Source organism: Folsomia candida, unplaced genomic scaffold (assembly GCF_002217175.1).
Source record: "Folsomia candida strain VU population unplaced genomic scaffold, ASM221717v1 Fcan01_Sc009, whole genome shotgun sequence".
Classification (NCBI taxonomy): Eukaryota; Metazoa; Arthropoda; class Collembola; order Entomobryomorpha; family Isotomidae; genus Folsomia; species Folsomia candida.
The window spans coordinates 2,905,550-2,924,981 of record NW_019091201.1 but is presented as its reverse complement, the minus strand read 5'-3'; the positions used below and the strand labels follow the sequence as shown (position 1 = coordinate 2,924,981).

Below are 19,432 nucleotides of genomic sequence, written 5' to 3'. Positions count from 1 at the left end.
CGGGATGAAAAATCTGTGATTCTTACAAAAAATTGCATGAAATGAAATTTGCATGAAAATTATGATCAGAATTTGTGCAATTTTAGTCAACTTTAATTTATTACTTTGATAAACATCAGTACAATAAGTTATAGGTAACAATTCAAAATTGGCTGGACTATAAATAAATGTAATACTTTGGAATTTCGAATTCTTACTAAACATTGTCAAAATTGTCGCTCTATTTTCATTATCACAAGTTTAAAAGGCCTTCCAAAACTGCATCATTAAATCGGGAGTAATGGGAGTGGAGTAGAAAGCGTTTGGTTGACAAGAGATAAACTTTGGTTTTGTTTGGTTTTGAAATTTTGAGCAATGAAGCAACAAGCAGTGGTTGTGAGTTGGGTGAGACGACCATCTGAGCCTTTATAAAATTAATTAACTTGGGCAGGAGACGCTAGAGTTAATGTTAACTGTCAATTGCTTAAATTTTGTTTATTATGGAAAAATCGAACAAGGCATAGTAGACATTAGTTCATAAATAAGACAATTTTTTTTAGCAAAAGGGAACTTAACTAAGTACATAAGTAAAAGAAATCAATGTCATTTTGTAATTGGGAAACGAGATATAACGCTGGACCGGTCCAGCAAATTATAATCGTAAACTAATACTGATTGCCGGCTTGTCTAATAAGTTGTTCGAACTCCAGTCGGAATCTTTCTCTTGAATTGTCCATGGTGACGAAATAACTTGGAGGAGGATCTCCAAATTCTTCTACCAGTCGTCCAAGATTCTTGAAAGTTTTGTAGTATCTTTTTTCATCAGGATGCTCAGGATCGAAGCGGAGAATCACGTTCTTTGGGGATACGGTATAGGGGAGGGTGGTGACTTGATCAAGAGTAGCCCAACGAGGTGGATGAGACCGGTCTCCGTCTTTAATATAGCGGAACATTGGGACTTCATCGATGACGTATTGTTGGGCTTTTTGGATGAGTTCAGCTGATGGAGTCGCAGTCTCCGTGATGATGTAACGATGAGTATCATGCATCCTATTATATTTCTGGGCATAGGCCTAGATTTAGTGAATTATTCAAGGTTAATTTAGACCGGTCTCACAATTAATATAGTGATAAAGCTATGGGATGCAAATTACCAGTAGAAATCCTTCTCCAATCTCTTTCGTATAGGTCGAGTCGCACAGAACAATCTTCTTTTCGGCGCAGAAGTCGGGGTCTTCACTTCCAACAGTTCTTTTGAAAATGTGTGAGTGACTTGCAGTTTCTGCAGGGATAAAGTGGGAGGGTCTAACTGACGAACGACCGGGACCGCAGTATGATCCAATATAATCTTCCATCCCAGCTCCATTTGGAACCGGTTCCAGTGATTTCAGAGTTTCAAATACATCAATGCCCATCTTGTCTTGTCGAACCAAGGATGCAGCGTAAATTATGTCCAATGGTGGTCTTTTTTCGTTGGATGTATGCCTACTACCCAATACCCGTTGGTGTAGAGGATGTTCCGGGTCTCTGTAGGCTGCACGCGTGTGTCTTAGCTTGTGAAACGCCTGATCTCATCACAGCTGCATAATACGACGATAGCCGATTCCGTTTACCACTTGCGTTTACGACATAAAATCCTTTAACTGACGAACCTTTTTAACAAATACAATAATATTTAACCGGTTAAATTAGAAATGTTTAAAGAGGCACATTTTTTGAAAGAATTTGTTTATTCTTACCAGGAATACGAACGTCAAACTGAAGATCCATTTGATCTCGATCTTCTTGTCTCAAATGTGCAGCCGTTTCAAGCTCCTTTCGCCTTACATCCAGGATTTCTCGACCTGCTGATGGATCCTTCTCCACTTCCTTCAACCAGTCAATCAACTCCTCGCGACTTACTTGTTGTCGGTAATTGTTGGACAACTAAAATGTAAACAAAAATTGAACTAATTGTGAGATGCATTATATTCATATTAGTCAAATGAAATAGTAAACACATTTACCTTTCCATATTTACGTTGAGTGAAGTCCTGGTTCTCCTCGCTTGACGATGAACCCGAATCCGATGTGGACCGGTCCAGCGTTTCGTCTTCTTCCTCGTCCTCATCTTCAGATTCCTCCGAGTCCGAGTCAATGACGCGTGCTTTGCGTTTTCGGTTTTTCAAGATCTGTAAAACTTCTTCGTCCTCGTCATCGAATCGTGCCACGTCCCCGGAATTGCTGGAATCTTCCAAATCTGAAAAACTAGTGCAAAGGTTATCTTTAGATACTCAAACATGTGCTAACAAATATTGTCTTGACCGGTCAAGGTTACATATTTCAAGTAATTATATAAAAGGGAAATAGTAAGGCACCTACTTATCGTTTGACATGGTCACGATTTGTGCAGATTGTCCTGAGAAGGACAGTTGGATTTTTATGTTGAATCTGCTGAAAGAGTTTTGGAGAACCTTCTTGTTGCTTCTTGTCTTCTGGAGTGCTAAAGTCCGAATGATGGGTCACATTTCCATGTCGTTGGCTGCTGGACGCCACATTCCTAACAAGTTTCAACTTGTTTAGAGCGTGGATTTTCTCGTTATCTCTTCCCCAAAACCATCATCGAGTTTGAGCCCGCTCAATTCAAACACATTCGCTTACTTTTCTCCCTTCCACATTTTAAACAATTTGCAAAATAATTGAACAAATTCAATTGTTTTTGCACCGGTGCATAATGTCTGTACCTCCTCATCCACCCGTGTGTTCCAAATGCCACCAGATAAATCGTAACAAAAATTTATGTATTGTATTATTATTGTTAGGCATAATTATTTAACTTTATTATTATTTTCGTTTAGATACAAAGTACAATTGCCCAGAAGGTCGTGAATTGATAAACCTGGACCCACAATATAACGTCCAACGTATGATTAATTGATAATTAAATTGGAAGTAAAGGAAGTGTAGTGCAAAGCGTTTGATTCACAAGAGATATTGGGTTTTGTTTGGTTTTGAAGAAGTGAATGAAGCTGTGACTTTCTTCGGAGAAAAGGAGACCCAACGTCAACTAGAAGAAAGAACGGGCGACGTTAATTATATATTGTTTCAAACAGCTATTGAATATGCATAGGTTATATCATTATACTTACGTGTGTCTCAAATAGAAATTTCTTCAGGTTGACCGTCATTCTGGGAACGACAATGTCTAAATCGAAAGGATCTATAACTCCCGTTAAGTTAGCCACAAGAGTTTTATATGTGTCGTTTTCGGAGAGTGTGGAATGGAACCATTGACAAAATTTCAAATCAAATATAAGCTGCACTGCAACTTGGGGTAGAAGCCGTTGCTCTTCAACCCCATCAGCAGGTTCGCCAGACGAAGATGCTGTGGATGATTGGTCGATAAGATTGTGGTAAATTTTTGCAATGATGGATCCCAATCTGAGGCGAATATTTTCTCTCACAATCTTAGGAATAGATTGTGGACCAACTTTTGCCAGATCTACGCAAATTCCGAAAACCAAAGCGTGGATTTGATGTGATAATTGAAGTGGGACTCGAATAGATGCTTTGACAACTTCTCCATCAGTTGATGACGATACGAAATCCTCGGCTACCTGATGTAAAGTAATTAGAAACTGCATATTCCATTATCGTGGAAAAATGTTGGAATTTTCTTGAAAAAATATGGATAAATTACCGGCATGAAGGATGCTACAGTAAAAGGTCGCAGGTCACACATTTTGGTTTCCAAGTTTGATCTGAATTTATCAATGACTTCTTCACTCCACGCTGACCAGCATTCTTCACATTTTGACTGTAAAATTTGTCTCAACAAAAGTTTATCCTGTAACAAAATCAAAGAAACGTTTAATTAATAGTAAGCATCCACCATAAATTGTAATAAATTCAAGTATGTACATTTTGATTTAACAGTTTCCACAAAGTTGTACACAATTCAGAAATAGCTGTACACAATTTCCCAATGAACAAATTCCGGCAGGATGTGACTTTTGATTTCAGGAATTGGTCGAACTCTTGTACAAGACTTGAAGAGATGTGATTTTTCAAAGTCGTGTCTCCGAGGTGTTGAAAATCTTTCAAGAGTTCTTGAAATTGGTTTTCGAGCTCCGAACACAGACTAGCAACTGGTGGGGATAAACCATTTAATTTCAATTTTAAGTCCAAGTCAGTGTCGTACAATGACTTGTTTGATGATTCATTAACGTTTAATGTTGGTGGTTTCCAGACAAATGAGACTAAATCTAATTGTTCATCCACTCTGAATAGTAAAAAAAATATAGTCATTAGAGAGATATTATTTTTAACATTACTATTTTTAGATATTTGAATATATCCAATTTAGATTGTGAATTAAAAACTGCTCACTTTTGAAATCGTGGTAGTGCATCGTGCTCCAAAAAAGTGAAAATTGTGTGCATCCAATTTCTTGAAACTGTGTTACACTTTTCTGTAAAAACTGGATAGAAAGCTTCGGTCCATAACGTCTTTGAGGTCCCAAGGACGATTCGAAGTAAATCTTGAGCCTCTTTGTTAGCTATTAAACTATTCATAATCAGAGAACGATATTTGCTCAAATCGTCAAAGCTTTTCAGTTCTGAATCTGGTAGAAATTTTTGTGTAGAGTAACATTGTTCCAAAACAATTTTTAAAGGATCGATAAATTGCTTTAGGATTAGATCAGCCAAAATTGTTGGTCTAGGAGGTTCTTCAATATTCAAAGTTTCTTGGTGAAAGGTGCTCAAAGACTTTGTTGTGAATTTAAAGCCAAACTGACCAGTCAACAGATTTGGTCGTTTCATTTTCTTTGCTGATAAGTTGTATAGCTGCGGTTCTACGAAATTCGTTGCGTGAAATTGTTAGATACATTAGAAGCTTGTAATATTAGACATGTTGCTTTAAAATTACCAATAAATATGGAGTGTACAGCTTTAAGGGATGAAGTGATATCTTTTACAAAGTTTGGGTCTTGGTCATCCAACGAATTTTGAATATTTTTTATTCTTTGCGCTAAGAATTCTTTTATTACTTCTTCACATGTTGACTTGGACAAGACCTGTTTAGCAATTATGGATTCAGCAATTTTCTGTAAATCAGAAACATTATTCGTTAATTTTAATTAAACATTATCTGAATTGTAACACTGTTTCTGGCTAACCTCAATTTGCTCATCATCATTCTCAAAGACAGCCGAACATTCTGTCAAAATTGAAATTTTCATGCTCTCTGAAGTCTCTTGTGCAGTTTGGCCTGAATTACTGTTCAAGAATGTCCAAGAGTATGGTTTGGAATTTTGACACAAATATTTTTCATAGAATAAATACAAATGGACGGCAGGAACTAGTTGTTTCTTATCCAAACAGACATTTAGTTGGCGAGGCACTTCAAATGAGAGTTTCAGTTCGGATGCGATTTCAAATTCCTCAGCATTCAACCGGCTAATCAAAAACAAATTATTAACGAATTAGCATATGCTCCATTTCCATCAACATTCATATAAACGCATTAATATTCGAAATACTTTTTGTTCTCAAACTCCTTTGGCGTTTTAATATTTACAAGCTGAGTAGGAAAGCTAGAAAACTTTTCTCGAAGAACAGTCAATTGGTCAAAAACTGATACAGAACTCGTCTTCATTGTTCCGATAGTGTCCGCCGCATCAATCAAGTCTCGATACCGCTCTCTGCGAAATTTGCAGTAAAACATAATGAACTATCTGACTTATAATTTGCAACCACTCAATATTGAACTAATAACTTACCCGACCAACATCCTTAACTCTTCCTTTTTCTTTTCAATTTCCAGATTAACCTTTTTTGAAATTTCTTTGGCATGGTCGACCGACTCTTTTTCCAGGACCTCTCTCACATTCAAGTGTACCAAGGATGGCTTACTGCTCTGTAATACAGGTAACGGTGGTGTCATCGGACCTAGCGTCGTTGGCGACGAGGGGGCCAAAGACGTCGACATGTTTTAACATCAACAAACCCAGAACCGTGACAGTAGAGCCAAAAAACATAAATAAGTGATGATTTGGCGACCGGGTAGTCACACGGCAATGAGAAAATGCGGGACATTCAAAATACTTGCAAATCAGAGACTTGCACTTGAAAATAAGAGAAATTGCAAACTTGTGTGACTTGGTTTTGCGAAATGCTCTGCTGCTGCTGGGCTGGATGGATTGAGCCAAAATCCACACTTTGGATGGGAGTATGTGCAGAAATTGGTTATACTGCTCATATTCGTGCTCGATATTCATAACACGCTCGACATCACGGCATCCGTATCCATCTCCATTTATTCGATGAATTTGCATTGCATTGGCGAATGCAAGGCAAAAGAGCAAAAGTTGAGTGAATGATGGAAGAAGAATTCTTCTGCACGGCAGGGCTTGCAAAAAGCACAAGTCAGATCGAGACTAATATTAGTGAACAGGCAGGAATTCGCCTGTTTTGAAAGGTTATGGTGAAGTGAAGTGCTATATATTGAATGTATAAAGTCAAATGTAAATGTCATTTCCCACTTTTGACTTCATCTCCCTCGCCAGAAAGTACTATTTCCTGTCCTGTCCCACTCCCTGATGTGTAATAGGCTTGAAATCAAAGTGTCGTGATTTTAAATGAGACCTGTCACACAGAGTATAATAATAAACAAAGGGAAAGAAGACTAGTTATTGGGTATTAGTTGGGAACGTGAACTGATACTTACTCAATTGTGTTAATTAAATTAAATAGCTGGAGGTGTGAATGTGTGAGAGTGGTGAGTGGGAGTTGGTCTATTTCTGGAGAGTGAAGTAGGAGGTGAGAAATAATTATTTAAATTGGTATAGTTCGTTGTATTTAGATTGAGGCGATTCTTCGTCATCGTCATATACAATGTTTTTTTATTGATCTTGCAGGTTAAAGATAGACGACATGTATATAGTAGCAAATAATGATGACTCGGACAAATTGTAATCAAGAAACCCAGAAAAGAAATTGATGAGAAGAGAGTATAAAGAAAATACATTTATTTCCTAACTTGTGACTGATTTTCGACACGCACCTGCCTCAGCTGGGATATCGTTGGATTGATTTTATGTAACGCACAACAAGTGAGTTTCTGGTGAGCATCAAATTATAGTATCTTTACAAATCAATAAGAAAGAATCGATGGAGGCAATCATTCTTATTTATTCTTCAATTCTTGCTATTATTCGTTTAACTCAGCATATTTATATGTTATTTTAGGTTCGGTCTGTTGCTGAGAAGTTCTCCTATCCTACGCCACTCTTACTTTCCATAATTTGCGTGTTACCGAAGAAATTTTCTTGGAAAACTAAGACTATATTACCAAACTGATTAAACCCTCTCTGCTGCTGTAACGGGTATTGGAATGGACATGGTTCATGGTTCCAAGACCAAGAAGAAAATCGTACATAGTAGGGTCTCCCAAGTTTGTAAAAAAGATCTGAAAAAGCGAAAAGCTAAAAAATCTGAAATCCGCTTTTTTCGCTCAATACTTGACTGTCCCGATTTTTTATCGCTTGAATACTCGGGAGCAGAGAATGGGTGGTCAGGAAACTTTCGAGTTTCTTTTAAAATTTAAATTTGCTTCATGTTGGATATGATAAAACAACTATCTAAGATCATGTAAATCCAAAAATTACCAAAATGGGATGAAAATAGGATTTTTGGCAAAGGTTTGAATGCGGTAGTTTTAGTGGTTGCAATGCTTTTCAGGGGGTGTGGCGGGCGCAGGTGGGGCAATGGAATAAAATCCTCCCTCACTTTTCATACACTCACCTGATATTGCAATATATTCCATAGGGCATCAAAATCGGGCGATGTCCCCTTAAACATGTCTCTGAGAGACTGATTTTTCACTCAAAGTAGTAAAAAGAGCGAAAAAATCATCTTAAAGTAGATTTTATTTTTGAGCAGAAAAAGCGGAAAAAAGATCGGAATCGCATGCGCAGTGCGGTTTACAAAAAGAGCGAAAAAATCGTGAGCGGAAAAAGCGATTTTTTTTACAAAGTTGGGACACCCTAGTAATGAAAGTTATTCAGCTGTGAGAACTTTGACTAATCCACCTACTACTAAATCAGCGTCAAATGCTTATTGTTCAGTGTGTCGAGATATTGGAACTTGCTCGTTTTGTGTACAAAAAAATAATACGATGGAGTTAACCAACATCGAATTCAGTCCGTCTAATAAGAAAGAACCAGAATTGAGGGAAATTAAAGTAGAATCTCCCAACTCCCCCGTCGTAGGGGGAGATAACAATGGATTCCCTCCCGATGTACTATCTTCTACTCCCATGGCTGGCAAAAGCGTAGTTATCGACGTTGAAAATGGTACCACCAAGAAGAAGGAAGCAATAAAAAAGGATGCCGATCGAAAATGGCGATATTTTCCTGGAAAGAATAGATTTTTTTGTAACGGGAGATTAATTGCGGCACCAAATATTAGTTTTTGTCTGTGCTGTTTTCTCCTGATTGTAGTCACGTTCACTCTTTTCATCATATTTGAGTACGTCATTCTATTTTTAGTTAATTTCCATCTCATTCATCTTATAAATAAAATTATACATTTTCATAAATATTTATTCATTTTAATTTCTAGTGGGCCGTATCTGGCGGACAGATGGTCACTTGCTGTGCCAATATTGGGAATCTTCATGTTCCTTACTGTAATTGTCAGCATGTTGAAAACAACATTTAGTGATCCTGGTATAATTCCTCGGGCGTCGCAACAAGAAGCGGAATACATGGAACGATGTTACGCCACAAATAATGTTGGACGGCCACCACCTCGAACCAAAGATGTTATCGTCAATGGTCAAACACTTAAAGTCAAGTATTGTTTTACTTGCAAAATGTTTCGTCCTCCAAGAGCCTCACACTGTGGCGTATGTGATAATTGTAAGTATTTGGCGAATATATTTGGCATGCGTACCACTCCATGAGTCGATTAAGAAATGATAACTAAACTAACCTTTATAACTCGTATCGTAAATAATTCATGTATTTGATAAAACTAAATTATAATGTTCCGATAATTAACTAACAGTTCTTTCGTGCATTCGATTTGAAGTATTTTAATAATAATTGTAATAATTTTATCACAAATTTGTTTTTTTGCTTAAAAAACACGATTTATTACAGGTGTAGATCGTTTCGACCACCATTGTCCCTTCCTGGTTTGTTTTATATATTATATATATATTATATATATGTTATACATATATTATATATTATGTAGGGCAACTGCATCGGGAAAAGAAATTATAGGCATTTCTACGCATTCGTTCTTTCGCTTAGTTTTCTTTGTGTGTTCGTGCTCTCGTGTGCTACGGCTCATCTTGTACTGGGTAAGAATAGATACAATAAGCGTGCAGATATTTTAAACGCCCCTGACAAAATTGTCATAAAATCATGAATAACATTTCCTTTCCAGTTTCAAAAGAAAGGGGAAATTTTCTAGACGCTCTGAAGGAGTCTCCAACTAGTGCCATTGTGGTTGTCATAAGCTTCTTTGGCATGTGGACTGTTTTGGGTAAACAATCATTAATTGTGTAGGATATTGAGTTATTGACCATATATCATATCCTTCTTATATGCATGTTCAGGTCTAGCCGGATTTCATACATACCTAATATCTGTCGAACAGACTACAAATGAGGATGTAAGTTGGCAATCAATAATTAGTATAATGTATGTATATTTTATTCTCTGCAATTCTCATTACTCGTTCACTTTCCTCTATGCAGATAAAAGGCCTATTTGGAAGGTCGGCCATTAAAAATCCATTTTCTCGAGGAAATATTTTCCTAAATTGTTCTTTCGTCCTTTGTGGACCTTTACAACCCAGTTTGATAGGTACGTACATATATCGTTATCTATAATTAAGGATAATTGATTTGCATATATTTATGCATTTTATTTTATTTTTAGACCCACGAGGCAAAGTTACCGACGATTTCTTGTTATCACTTCCGAGAAAAAATGATGCGACAGGAGTTCCTACGTCGTCAATCTGCAACCGTAGCAGTTTACATATTCAAACATCTATGAAAACTGGACCACAGGTAAAATACCACAAATAAATAATTAATTTTCTATTATATGATTATTATGTATTTCTCATTGTAGTGTGTGGAAGCTTCTAATCGTTCTGGGGTCGCAAAAAGTCAAAACCAACAACAACAACAACCTACTACTTTTACTTCAGCAACAACATCACAGCCGCAAATGCACGCCCAATTAAATCATCAAATTTCGACATCAGGAGCCCCGCCACCCATAGCAAAGCAAGTCGCTGACGGGATTACGTTAACCAGTCACTCGCCCGACAGTGGGAGTGGTCTTTTGTACACGAGTAACAGCTCAAATAGGTCTCTCAGCAATATGAATTCTGGTAAGGAAGAAAACTTTCAAAATCTTCAAACTTTTTCTACTGGAACTACCAATAAACCAATAGATCAGCATCAAGGGCGATACGTGTGTCGACGAACTGTCGCCAATTCATCTAGCCATGGCAAAACAAGACCCTATTCACAAGGCGACTTTTTAGAACGGAGACGCAGTGTTATTCTCGTCAGTAGGAATAATAGTGTCCAACTTGCATCGTCCCAGAAAAAGCTCTTCAATTTTAATAGTTACCCGTATCGTAGTCAAGAAAAGGAAAAATCTAAGAGTCTTCTTAGCCTTCGCAACGTTTCAAACTCTTCAAAGTCTAACTCAAAATCTTTTCTAGCTGATGATGATAAAGAATGCAAGGATTTTATTAAACCACAATCCGATTGTGGAGGGAGCATGAATAATAATAACGGAAACGTTGTGGAAATCCCTTCAGTGAAAGTGGTTGAAGTTCAAAGGTACAGCATCACAACGAAAAATACAATCGGTAATAGTACTAGTAGCAGTAATAATAAAACATGCACAATAGATAAGCTAGATCACTCAAATAGTGGGGAAGGAGTAGTTTCAAACTCTCGAAAAAATTGTGTAAAGTCCAAATAGGTTAATAAGTGTATATGTATGTATTTAGGTAGGTCATGTAAAAATTGACAATTTTATCCGTAGATTGATTACACTATATTCATCACATTTAGTCAGACTAGTCCGATTTTAATACTTAATTGTTGGCTCTTGCTCATTTCCGTGTCTCAAAACCTTATGTAGTTACATATGTCTCTAATCACAATACGTAATATTGTTATTTAATGCACTCATTTTGGAGAGATAAGTGTTGGTAAGAAGAATTATATGTGTGATGTGATCCACGCGTGATTTCATGAGCAAAATATTAATTGTGCTTTTATTTATTATTCATTTATGTAGGTTCTATGAGAAACTTGTACAACTCGATTGAAGAAGATCCTGCCACAACAAGTGCAGATTCTGGTTCAGAGTCAAATCTAAGTCAAGAAAATCATAATACCAGAGTTGACTCCAATCCTTCGAACCTACTACCTTCGTATCAAGCAACACCAAATGATGATTATTTTGACGACCCCACTATCTTAAACTCTTCTCAACAATCATTCTCCTCCTCGTCAACAAACCAGCCATTCCGTTACGGTTACGGGTTCATTAGTGCGGATGCATCAGGCCTAGATATCGATGATCCCATCTCTGCTCAAGGATTACGTAGAATAGATTTGAGCACACGTTCTAAACGTTCCCGACTAGGACATGATAAAAATAATGGGCAAAGAGACGATTCCGCTATTTCTCTGCCATCAATCTCCAACTTGTCTGGAAATAGAAAAAATAAATCCTCGTCTTCTTCTGTCCACTCCCTCAAATCACAACACCAATTGTCAAAAGATATCCTAGCTCGCAATCGTATTGGCAGTAGTAGTGCGAACACGAGTGTTAATGGTAAAATTCCTACCAACAACAACAGCTCCTCCTCTTCCTCCAAGAAATTTCAAAATCAACCGTCAACATCAGCTTCTATTAATAATAATCGTGTAGGTGGGTTAACATCTTCTAATAAGAATCAAAATGGACCGTCAACCTCCTCTGATAACGGCTTTAATGGTAACAAGTCTAGAATTAGCAGCAGAAAACTATCAAAGTCTACAATGATTGACTCACCTCTTCATCTGGATCCAATTACCTAAAAAAATACATAAAAGAAGACGAGAGATATTATGATTGAGAACTCACCGAATCATGAGAATTCATTCCGATCGCATAATTTTTGTATTATTTATTTTTATAATGCGTACATAATATAAGACAAACTGGAAGCAAAATTTTTGTGTATAGGAAATAATTTGCTCATACATATTCGCATTTTTGAAGATTTCTCCATTTCAACGTTTATCACCTAATGCAACATTGTGTTCAAACAAATTGGTGTGTTTTCTTTTATCAGCAAATTATATAGCATGTAATAACGTAACGTATGTACAATTATCTCCACTACTACTGACAATCTTTTAAACATTTCAAACTGAAATTATATACTACATTTGGAGATTGTTGTTTTTCATAATATTCGCCTCTATCTATCTATACTATATTTCTGTAAGTACTTTGTAGACGAGCATTTGAGCAATTATGCATATGTGAGGTTTTTAAATGCCATTGACGTGTCTCAAAAGTAATTGTTGCAAAGAAGTTCCTATTTTTACGTAATTTATATATATCACCGACCAAGTAACGTTGCTACATATTTTAGTAATAATAAATATATCCAAGTGTCTCACTCGCTTATGTCCGCAGCAGCATGCAATGTGCTTATGTAATGTAAGCTAATAAGTAACTAGTTATATATATATATAAACATAATAATACTTTATGAAAGACTGTGTTCCGTAAGTAAACTGCACTTTTGACGTACTACTCTCAAAGTGCCGTTTTTGTCACTAAATGCAAAAAGCCAATCGAAAATTACTATTGTGACCTCGTTTCCGTTCCAAAGAATATTTACAATTACAATGAAAGATTAATTACCATTTTGTTGCTGGAGTGAGTCTGGCTGGACTATAAGAGAAATGACTATGATTATTTAGTAATGTCACGAAAACTTTTGAAAATTCTTCCAAAATTGTATGAAAATTGTAATCGTTTATTTTTGTGACTCGAATGATGTAAATGTTTAAGCCAAACACTCATAATTATTAATTAGATAATTATGGGTAGTATGAAGATATTGTGAAATTATCGGACTAAAACAGCGGAGGAACGAAAGATATTCGCCGTGAACTATTATTTTACTAACTAGAAAGAAACGCCACGTGGACCGCTCCGGTGTCGGTCATTGCCAGACAGCCAATTAATCAAGCATGCCAATAATGTTACTGGCACTTATAAAATATCGTAAAATTCAATTGTGATGTCGATGATGTAACTTTATTTTGTAAATTCAGGATTAATAATTTTCATTATTATTACGCCGCATGTTGACGTACTCGCTAGTTTTATTTGCCTAAAAATAATGGGTTAAAATAAAATATTGCAAAATATATAAGTGACATGTAAAATGAGTAACGCTTTTCATTGTCATAAATAAACAGAACCAAAAAGAATGCAATACTTTGTTCATTCCATGATTTTTATGACTTTATTAAAAACAAATACATTCATGAAAAACTACGATTTTTTTGTTGTAATTTGAATACATTAATGAAAACATTTATAGACCGTTTTTAGATTACAATAACGACTAGAAGGAATTAACATTTTTTATCACAAGAGTTCACTCACAACCTCAACCTTTTTTCCGGAAATATCAATCAGAAATTTTAGTTGTGCTTATACAGATAATTTTATGGAATGGAAATAAGGAATATCAATAAGGAAATACTTTTATGAGATCGTATAAGTTACGTTACATAGTGTTTGAGATTGTACTTGAGAAAGATTCCTGTTATCAGTGCATATGATGATTTTGACTCCAAGGCAGCAACGCGATCTCCCGAATGAGACCAAATCATTCAGTAAGAATGCACACTAAACTTCCTCTGTCTTCAATAGTGCTTGATATTCTTCTTTTCCTGGTTGACATTCTTCATTGTGCTCATCATCATCATCATCATCGTCAACAAGATTATTGAGAACTGAGGACACACCCCCCACGTTCCCCTCTACATTTTCATTTTCATCAGCTGAATCGTAGGAATTCCGGCGATTAATAAACCTACATTGTTCATTATTATATAAGGATTACTGCATTAGAACATATGTATGAACAAAAATAATATAGCCCCGAAACCAATGCATAAATAGGTACATGCACGAAATGCATGCTGCTTTATTTCAAAACTGAAGATTAAAAATACCCGAAATAATAAAACTACTTAACAAGGCAAGCATAAAATACTAAAAACAAATTATTCATTGGTAGGAAGGGCTCCGTACCTGTATCCTCTTGTGCCATTCTGTGAATATGATGATCTAGCTCTTCGATCTCTTTCACGACTAGTTGACGCCAAGATGGACATAATCCCGAGTAAAATCATTACGCCGAAAACAAGTCCGGCCCCTATTTAATTCTTCTGATTAATAAACCATAATTGCACAACTACAAAATTAGTAAGTATGTATTTACCAATCGCCCACCCAACAGGACTCCCAACAGCAAAACCTTGTGTGACAATCAGATTCTTTACGTTTTCAAAAGTGCCATTACTGGATCGAGTCTCAAGGCCCAAAATTTTGCAGATGAGAGGAAATAAATCCACATTTTCGAATGGAGGAGCAATATATTTGTGCCTAATAAACATAATAACCCATATTTCTTATCCAATTTGTAGCAAATGAAAGATTTTTGGTTTTAAGATGATTTTAACAATTATTATTTTCATACCGAAATAATGGTCCGTGTGCAAGAAAGAAGGGATGCATAGGCAGGAGACCATTACTGTAGCCGTGAACGCCGTACCGATTATTTGGACTTGCTACATAAAGGAATTACAAGTTATTTGATTTAACACAATTTTCAAATGTAAATTCAGAAACTTTAGACTAGACTTACGTGTTCTATTAAAGTGAGAGTCGTAATACTTTATTTTGTCAGCAAAGTCTTCGAATACGTAACCCAAGTTTGCGACAACAATAATGTCCAAGATTCTTCTGTTTTTCGAGTAAAACCAATTGGGCACTTGTGCAATTTCCTCTTTGCTATATACGGTGAAATTTTGAGTCTTGGAGGCATTCTTCAATTTGTTGTAAACCACATCAAAATTTCCTAACAAGAATAATAATAGCATTAATATTGATATATAGTAGTAACGCTTTTTAACTAGAATCCATACCTGGTTTAACTTTAAGCTGAACTACCGGTGTCGAACCAAATTGTTCATACAAATCCGGATCAACAATGCTCGAAATATTAATCATATCACTCGCTTTAACTTCTTGAAATCCGTGATCGCTTAAAATTATGAGATTGACTCTGTCAAAAAGGTTCATTGACTTTAATTGTTTCACAAGATATCCCGTCGCGTTATCAAGCTTCACAATTTTGTCAGTTACTTCATCCGATTCTGGGCCGAATGCGTGTGCTAATAATTCATAATTGTCAGAATAACAGTTATAGGTGACAATAATTCAAACTCACCATATTCATCGGGTTCTTCAAAATACATGAAAACTAGGTTAACGGGCTCTTGATCATTTGTAATCTACGTGATTCAAAATATTCTGTATTATTTTATCTTAATACAAACTTGTATTTTGTACTTGTACAAAATAAGCATTGGTTTTACTTAACGTAAACGTATTACATTTTTACTAATTATTATCCAAACTAACCCATTCTAAAACACGGTCGATGCGCCAAATATATGGAAAAGTTTCATTCCACTTTACTACTCGAGATGGTAATTGCATTGAATGATTTAGGCCGTATGGATGGTCCGACCCTGGCTATTATGCAGTTAAAAAGTCTCAAATTTTAATCAGTTACACCCATCTAAACTACTACTAACTGTGTATTGCTTACGTACCCACATCATCACACCGCTTTTACGACCATCGCCTGCTAATTCGTTCCAAGTCTATAAAAATCAAGACATAAATTCACTGAAAATTCATTATTAGGTCATGCAATCACATTTCTCACCCAAAGAGGAACCGTTTCATTATTATAATTCCAAAATAAATTGGAATCCGATGGCAGTGACATGTTGTAATATGGGTCGAATAAGTCGTTATCAACTACTCCATGACTTTCACAGTGCAACCTGCAATAAATCACACATAATTTTATTTATAATTCTTTCACCGCTTTCACTTTCATTTCCTTACCCTGTAGCAATGGACATATGATTTGGAAATGTTTTAGTCACAAATTGGTTTTTCATGTACGGAACCGATGACCCATCTTCTTTAAGCAGATCCAAAAATGGGGTTGCGGCACGGTGAAAGTAATCATGGCGAAAACCGTCAAAAGAAATTACAAGAAGAACAGGATGTTTCGATAAATTACTACTTTTATCAGGTGGGATTGTCGAGGAAGATTGTAAATTACTGGAAGAAATCTCCCCCAAATTATTGCTTATCCAATTTGAACTTGCACTATCACAGTTTCCAGTGTGGAAAAAAGGAAAAGTAAAAAAACTTGTTAAGATTATAAGTGTAATAAAATTACTCGCCCGATCATTATAGATTAAAATACTAATATTCGTTGGACGAGGATTATGCATGATTGTCTTGTAAAAATACTATTAAAATGAATGCATTTAAAGCGAGGTGATAAGCCAAGCCAAAAAACAGGCTAATATATTCGTAATTCGATTTTCTACCACATGTTTCACTCGCAATTCGCAAATCTGTGCATTTGTAGACACAGAATGACGAGAAGTGAGGATGACTCATAGTCTATCTGTTTACTTTCCCTGCACATGAAACGCTGTGGGAAAGCATCTCCAAACTTTTCATGCAAATGTGGAATTTTGCACGTACTCTATATAAGCAAAATTAATAAAACACGTAGAAAACTAGCATATTATGAAAATGCAACAGTGTTTAATACATTTTTGCAGTGGAAAACCGCAGAATCGCTACAGAGTTACAGCATATCAAACGTGGATGAGGATATAAGAAAAATGACACATAAAAATTAATGAAATGTTGTGGTTATCCTCCTCGCATCTGGATAGAAAATAAAATTTCAGTAAGATGGAAAAAATTTAAAAAGTTTACTTTTATAATTACCTGATCTATCTCTTCTTGTTTTCCTCCTTTTTCTTCATATAAGCGTTCACCTTCTCCTCCAAAATTGCGACGTGAGCTTTTTCACGGTCCCTTTCTAAAAGCTGCATCTTCTTATCGGCAATACGATCAGCAATGGCTCGACCCTTTGCCTCCTCTTCTTCTAACGATCTGGTCAACTTTTCCCGCAACATGTTGGCCTTGTCTTTCTTTCCGGAAGCTGCTTGGTTAGACATTTTCAAGTCGTTCGTCGAAACTAGCACCTCTAATAAATATCGAGATAGAAAAACTTTAGGAATTGGTCAAAATCAAACGCAAATCACACGCATTATAATCGAGAAACGGCCAAGGATTAAACAATTAGTAAATTACTACAAATCAGGAAATTAATTTTTGTGAATTCAAAATTTTAAATATCGAAAGATTTTTACGTCTAGATTTTCCACAGTACGCATTAAATTACTGCTGTCATTTTAAATTCATCACACCATTTCTTCCCGGAATATTTTAATAATCAATTAAACTTACCTGTCTGTAAATATTTTGGAAATTCTTTGAAAAAAATTGGTCAACAAAATCAGAATTTTTTGGGCAGCTGCGACTGCGAGAAAGAAGAGTGACGAGTGAAAGAAGAGCTGACGATGAGTGATGGATGACTGATTGAGTGCAGGCAGAAAATAAATTGAGAAATATGGTCCGTCTGACAGACGGCGTCTGTGCCATTACATTTTCAATTTTTCTTGATTTGACTAGATAATACAACTTGTTGTTTTGTAATTTGCACATCATTTTTATTTTATGGTCATATTGAACATACATTATTAAATTGTTATCTACTTTATCCATAACATCTCCGAACGTATATACGGTGTTCTACAATACATAGTTCCTTAACAGACAGATGTAACAGACAGATTGCTGCATTGTTTTAATATATAAAATTAAAAATACATTATTTTGATCAGTTAGTCTTTTCCTTGAACAACGCTTTGTATATAAATTATGCGAAATTTAATCACTACTTTATTTGTTCAAAACCTATCACCAGCGTATACTTAAAATTAGCATAAACATGATGAAGATTGCTCTTCCGAATGGTCAATTCCGCTAACGTCTGCTCTATGGAGAACAATCGATGGGGGTGCGTCCGTAGGTGCTGGACCCATCATGGGCTTGCTCGCCTTGAGCTTATGAGCCAACGTCATAAATATCGAGTCCACATGATTCGAAAGGCTATCGTCCAACGCTGACGTTTCGAACAACTATTAAAAGAAGGCTATATTACCACGTTTTCGCAGCTATTTTATTAGAGAAAATTGGGAGTAGTTTAACATATTGTACTTACAGGCATGTTGTGTAAATCTGCAAATTTCTGTGCAGTATTTGTATTCACCGTTTGAGTTCCAGTGTCAACCTTGTTTCCGATTAGAATCCGCGGAACAGACGAGGTCAGGTTGTACCTTTCGCATTCCGCTATCCAATTGGGCAGCGCTTCAAAACTGATTTGGCTGTTGACATCGTAAACAAAGACGAGCGCATGAACGCCGCGGTAATAATGACTTATCATCGATTTTCGGAATCGCTCTTGACCGGCCGTGTCCCAAATACTGATCTACGCAAAATCGTATTAACTTAACTTGTCAATTTGAATACAAATTTACATCACAAAATCCTAACCTTTATAACCTCTCCTTCAATATCGACACATTTTTCTCTGAAATCCACCCCAATCGTGACTTCTGAATTGACTGGAAATTTTCCAGAGCAGAATCTGTACGTTAAACACGTCTTGCCTACATAAATCGGAGCAAAAATAATTTAGATTTTGTTACACCAGAATAGCGCAAAGACTATTTTTTCAAAAAAGTCCATACCCACACCGGAATCTCCAATAACAATTACTTTAAAGACACGAATCTCGGACTTGCCCAACATGTTAATAATCAACCAATGACGTGTAAAACAAAAATTAATCAATATATCGTCTAAAAGATATTTGAAATTCACAACTACGGCACTACCTACAAGATTGAGCAGACAAAATTAAACACGTAGTTTCTTTTATCACACAAGTCTTTATAAGTTTACATAAAGATATAGCATTCAATTTATTTCGTTAATGTTTGTATTTTGCAGCTGGTGGCATCATTACTTAAACACAATCGATATTTCACAACACAAGTGACAAGTGCGTATAAATATGTGTGATGTGATGATTAAAGTTTGACTTATTTACTTGACTAATACCTGCTGAGTAAAATGTTTGTTTTGTATTGCGCTCAACAAAATCTCACAATTCTC

At 35.9% G+C, this 19,432-nt stretch overlaps 5 protein-coding genes and 1 long non-coding RNA gene across 13 annotated transcripts; 2 read left to right on the top strand and 4 right to left on the bottom strand.

Annotated features, from left to right (window-relative positions):
- Positions 1 to 80: 80 nt before the first annotated feature.
- LOC118436533 lies at positions 81 to 2,465 on the bottom strand. Of its 2 annotated transcripts, XM_035854837.1 has the most exons (5): positions 2,341 to 2,465; positions 1,986 to 2,226; positions 1,719 to 1,905; positions 1,134 to 1,631; positions 81 to 1,052 (listed from the first exon to the last, which is right to left on the bottom strand). In XM_035854837.1, the coding sequence occupies exons 1-4, from the start codon at positions 2,352 to 2,354 to the stop codon at positions 1,468 to 1,470; spliced, it is 606 nt and encodes a 201-aa protein (XP_035710730.1). In that variant the 5' UTR covers positions 2,355 to 2,465; the 3' UTR covers positions 81 to 1,052; positions 1,134 to 1,467. The 2 variants fall into 2 exon arrangements, with proteins under 2 accessions (XP_035710730.1, XP_035710729.1); XM_035854836.1 differs by lacking the exon at positions 2,341 to 2,465 and having other exon boundaries at positions 1,986 to 2,118.
- Positions 2,466 to 2,584: 119 nt separating this feature from the next.
- LOC118436534 lies at positions 2,585 to 3,252 on the top strand. The gene is made up of 2 exons (XR_004835532.1): positions 2,585 to 2,744; positions 2,817 to 3,252. It is a non-coding gene; the product is annotated as an uncharacterized LOC118436534 (long non-coding RNA).
- On the bottom strand, positions 2,761 to 6,052 carry LOC110854185 (conserved oligomeric Golgi complex subunit 1). Its single transcript, XM_022102587.2, has 9 exons — positions 5,741 to 6,052; positions 5,501 to 5,662; positions 5,138 to 5,417; positions 4,888 to 5,065; positions 4,348 to 4,813; positions 3,880 to 4,240; positions 3,659 to 3,805; positions 3,108 to 3,575; positions 2,761 to 3,025 (listed from the first exon to the last, which is right to left on the bottom strand). The coding sequence occupies exons 1-9, from the start codon at positions 5,947 to 5,949 to the stop codon at positions 2,900 to 2,902; spliced, it is 2,397 nt and encodes a 798-aa protein (XP_021958279.1). The 5' UTR covers positions 5,950 to 6,052; the 3' UTR covers positions 2,761 to 2,899.
- A 35-nt stretch (positions 6,053 to 6,087) lies between these two features.
- LOC110854184 lies at positions 6,088 to 13,449 on the top strand. Of its 7 annotated transcripts, none has more exons than XM_035854832.1 (13): positions 6,088 to 6,779; positions 6,878 to 7,083; positions 7,209 to 7,345; positions 8,027 to 8,489; positions 8,583 to 8,881; positions 9,125 to 9,159; positions 9,222 to 9,330; positions 9,417 to 9,515; positions 9,589 to 9,644; positions 9,730 to 9,838; positions 9,914 to 10,047; positions 10,112 to 10,376; positions 11,303 to 13,449. In XM_035854832.1, exons 4-13 carry the CDS (start codon positions 8,137 to 8,139, stop codon positions 12,088 to 12,090), a joined length of 2,247 nt encoding a protein of 748 aa, XP_035710725.1. In that variant the 5' UTR covers positions 6,088 to 6,779; positions 6,878 to 7,083; positions 7,209 to 7,345; positions 8,027 to 8,136; the 3' UTR covers positions 12,091 to 13,449. The 7 variants fall into 7 exon arrangements, with proteins under 7 accessions (XP_035710725.1, XP_021958278.1, XP_021958274.1 ...); XM_022102586.2 differs by having other exon boundaries at positions 7,209 to 7,392; XM_022102582.2 differs by having other exon boundaries at positions 7,209 to 7,399.
- A 62-nt stretch (positions 13,450 to 13,511) lies between these two features.
- On the bottom strand, positions 13,512 to 16,786 carry LOC110854186 (ectonucleotide pyrophosphatase/phosphodiesterase family member 5). The gene is made up of 11 exons (XM_022102588.2): positions 16,226 to 16,786; positions 16,041 to 16,161; positions 15,925 to 15,975; positions 15,731 to 15,844; positions 15,537 to 15,600; positions 15,232 to 15,480; positions 14,952 to 15,164; positions 14,784 to 14,874; positions 14,526 to 14,689; positions 14,336 to 14,459; positions 13,512 to 14,114 (listed from the first exon to the last, which is right to left on the bottom strand). Exons 1-11 carry the CDS (start codon positions 16,621 to 16,623, stop codon positions 13,928 to 13,930), a joined length of 1,776 nt encoding a protein of 591 aa, XP_021958280.1. The 5' UTR covers positions 16,624 to 16,786; the 3' UTR covers positions 13,512 to 13,927.
- A 1,108-nt stretch (positions 16,787 to 17,894) lies between these two features.
- Positions 17,895 to 19,342, bottom strand: LOC110853938 (ras-related protein Rab-33B). The gene is made up of 4 exons (XM_022102311.2): positions 19,006 to 19,342; positions 18,809 to 18,924; positions 18,477 to 18,743; positions 17,895 to 18,393 (listed from the first exon to the last, which is right to left on the bottom strand). Exons 1-4 carry the CDS (start codon positions 19,064 to 19,066, stop codon positions 18,193 to 18,195), a joined length of 645 nt encoding a protein of 214 aa, XP_021958003.1. The 5' UTR covers positions 19,067 to 19,342; the 3' UTR covers positions 17,895 to 18,192.
- Positions 19,343 to 19,432: the final 90 nt, after the last annotated feature.

Coding starts and splice junctions, on each gene's coding strand:
- LOC118436533 (XM_035854836.1), bottom strand. CDS start 1,394: ATGGGCATTGATGTATTTGAAACTCTGAAATCACTGGAACCGGTTCCA. Junction 1,053..1,133: donor TTGGAGAAGGATTTCTACTG/GTAATTTGCATC, acceptor CACTAAATCTAG/GCCTATGCCCAGAAATATAA.
- LOC110854185 (XM_022102587.2), bottom strand. CDS start 5,949: ATGTCGACGTCTTTGGCCCCCTCGTCGCCAACGACGCTAGGTCCGATG. Junction 5,663..5,740: donor GAGTTAAGGATGTTGGTCGG/GTAAGTTATTAG, acceptor CAAATTTCGCAG/AGAGCGGTATCGAGACTTGA. Junction 4,814..4,887: donor TGTACACTCCATATTTATTG/GTAATTTTAAAG, acceptor CGAATTTCGTAG/AACCGCAGCTATACAACTTA.
- LOC110854184 (XM_035854830.1), top strand. CDS start 7,354: ATGGACATGGTTCATGGTTCCAAGACCAAGAAGAAAATCGTACATAGT. Junction 8,882..9,124: donor CTGTGGCGTATGTGATAATT/GTAAGTATTTGG, acceptor GATTTATTACAG/GTGTAGATCGTTTCGACCAC. Junction 9,839..9,913: donor TTTACAACCCAGTTTGATAG/GTACGTACATAT, acceptor TTTTATTTTTAG/ACCCACGAGGCAAAGTTACC.
- LOC110854186 (XM_022102588.2), bottom strand. CDS start 16,623: ATGCATAATCCTCGTCCAACGAATATTAGTATTTTAATCTATAATGAT. Junction 15,976..16,040: donor ATGAAACGGTTCCTCTTTGG/GTGAGAAATGTG, acceptor TGATTTTTATAG/ACTTGGAACGAATTAGCAGG. Junction 14,690..14,783: donor GCACACGGACCATTATTTCG/GTATGAAAATAA, acceptor TATGTTTATTAG/GCACAAATATATTGCTCCTC.
- LOC110853938 (XM_022102311.2), bottom strand. CDS start 19,066: ATGTTGGGCAAGTCCGAGATTCGTGTCTTTAAAGTAATTGTTATTGGA. Junction 18,925..19,005: donor TATTGGAGATTCCGGTGTGG/GTATGGACTTTT, acceptor CGATTTATGTAG/GCAAGACGTGTTTAACGTAC. Junction 18,744..18,808: donor TTGAAGGAGAGGTTATAAAG/GTTAGGATTTTG, acceptor GATTTTGCGTAG/ATCAGTATTTGGGACACGGC.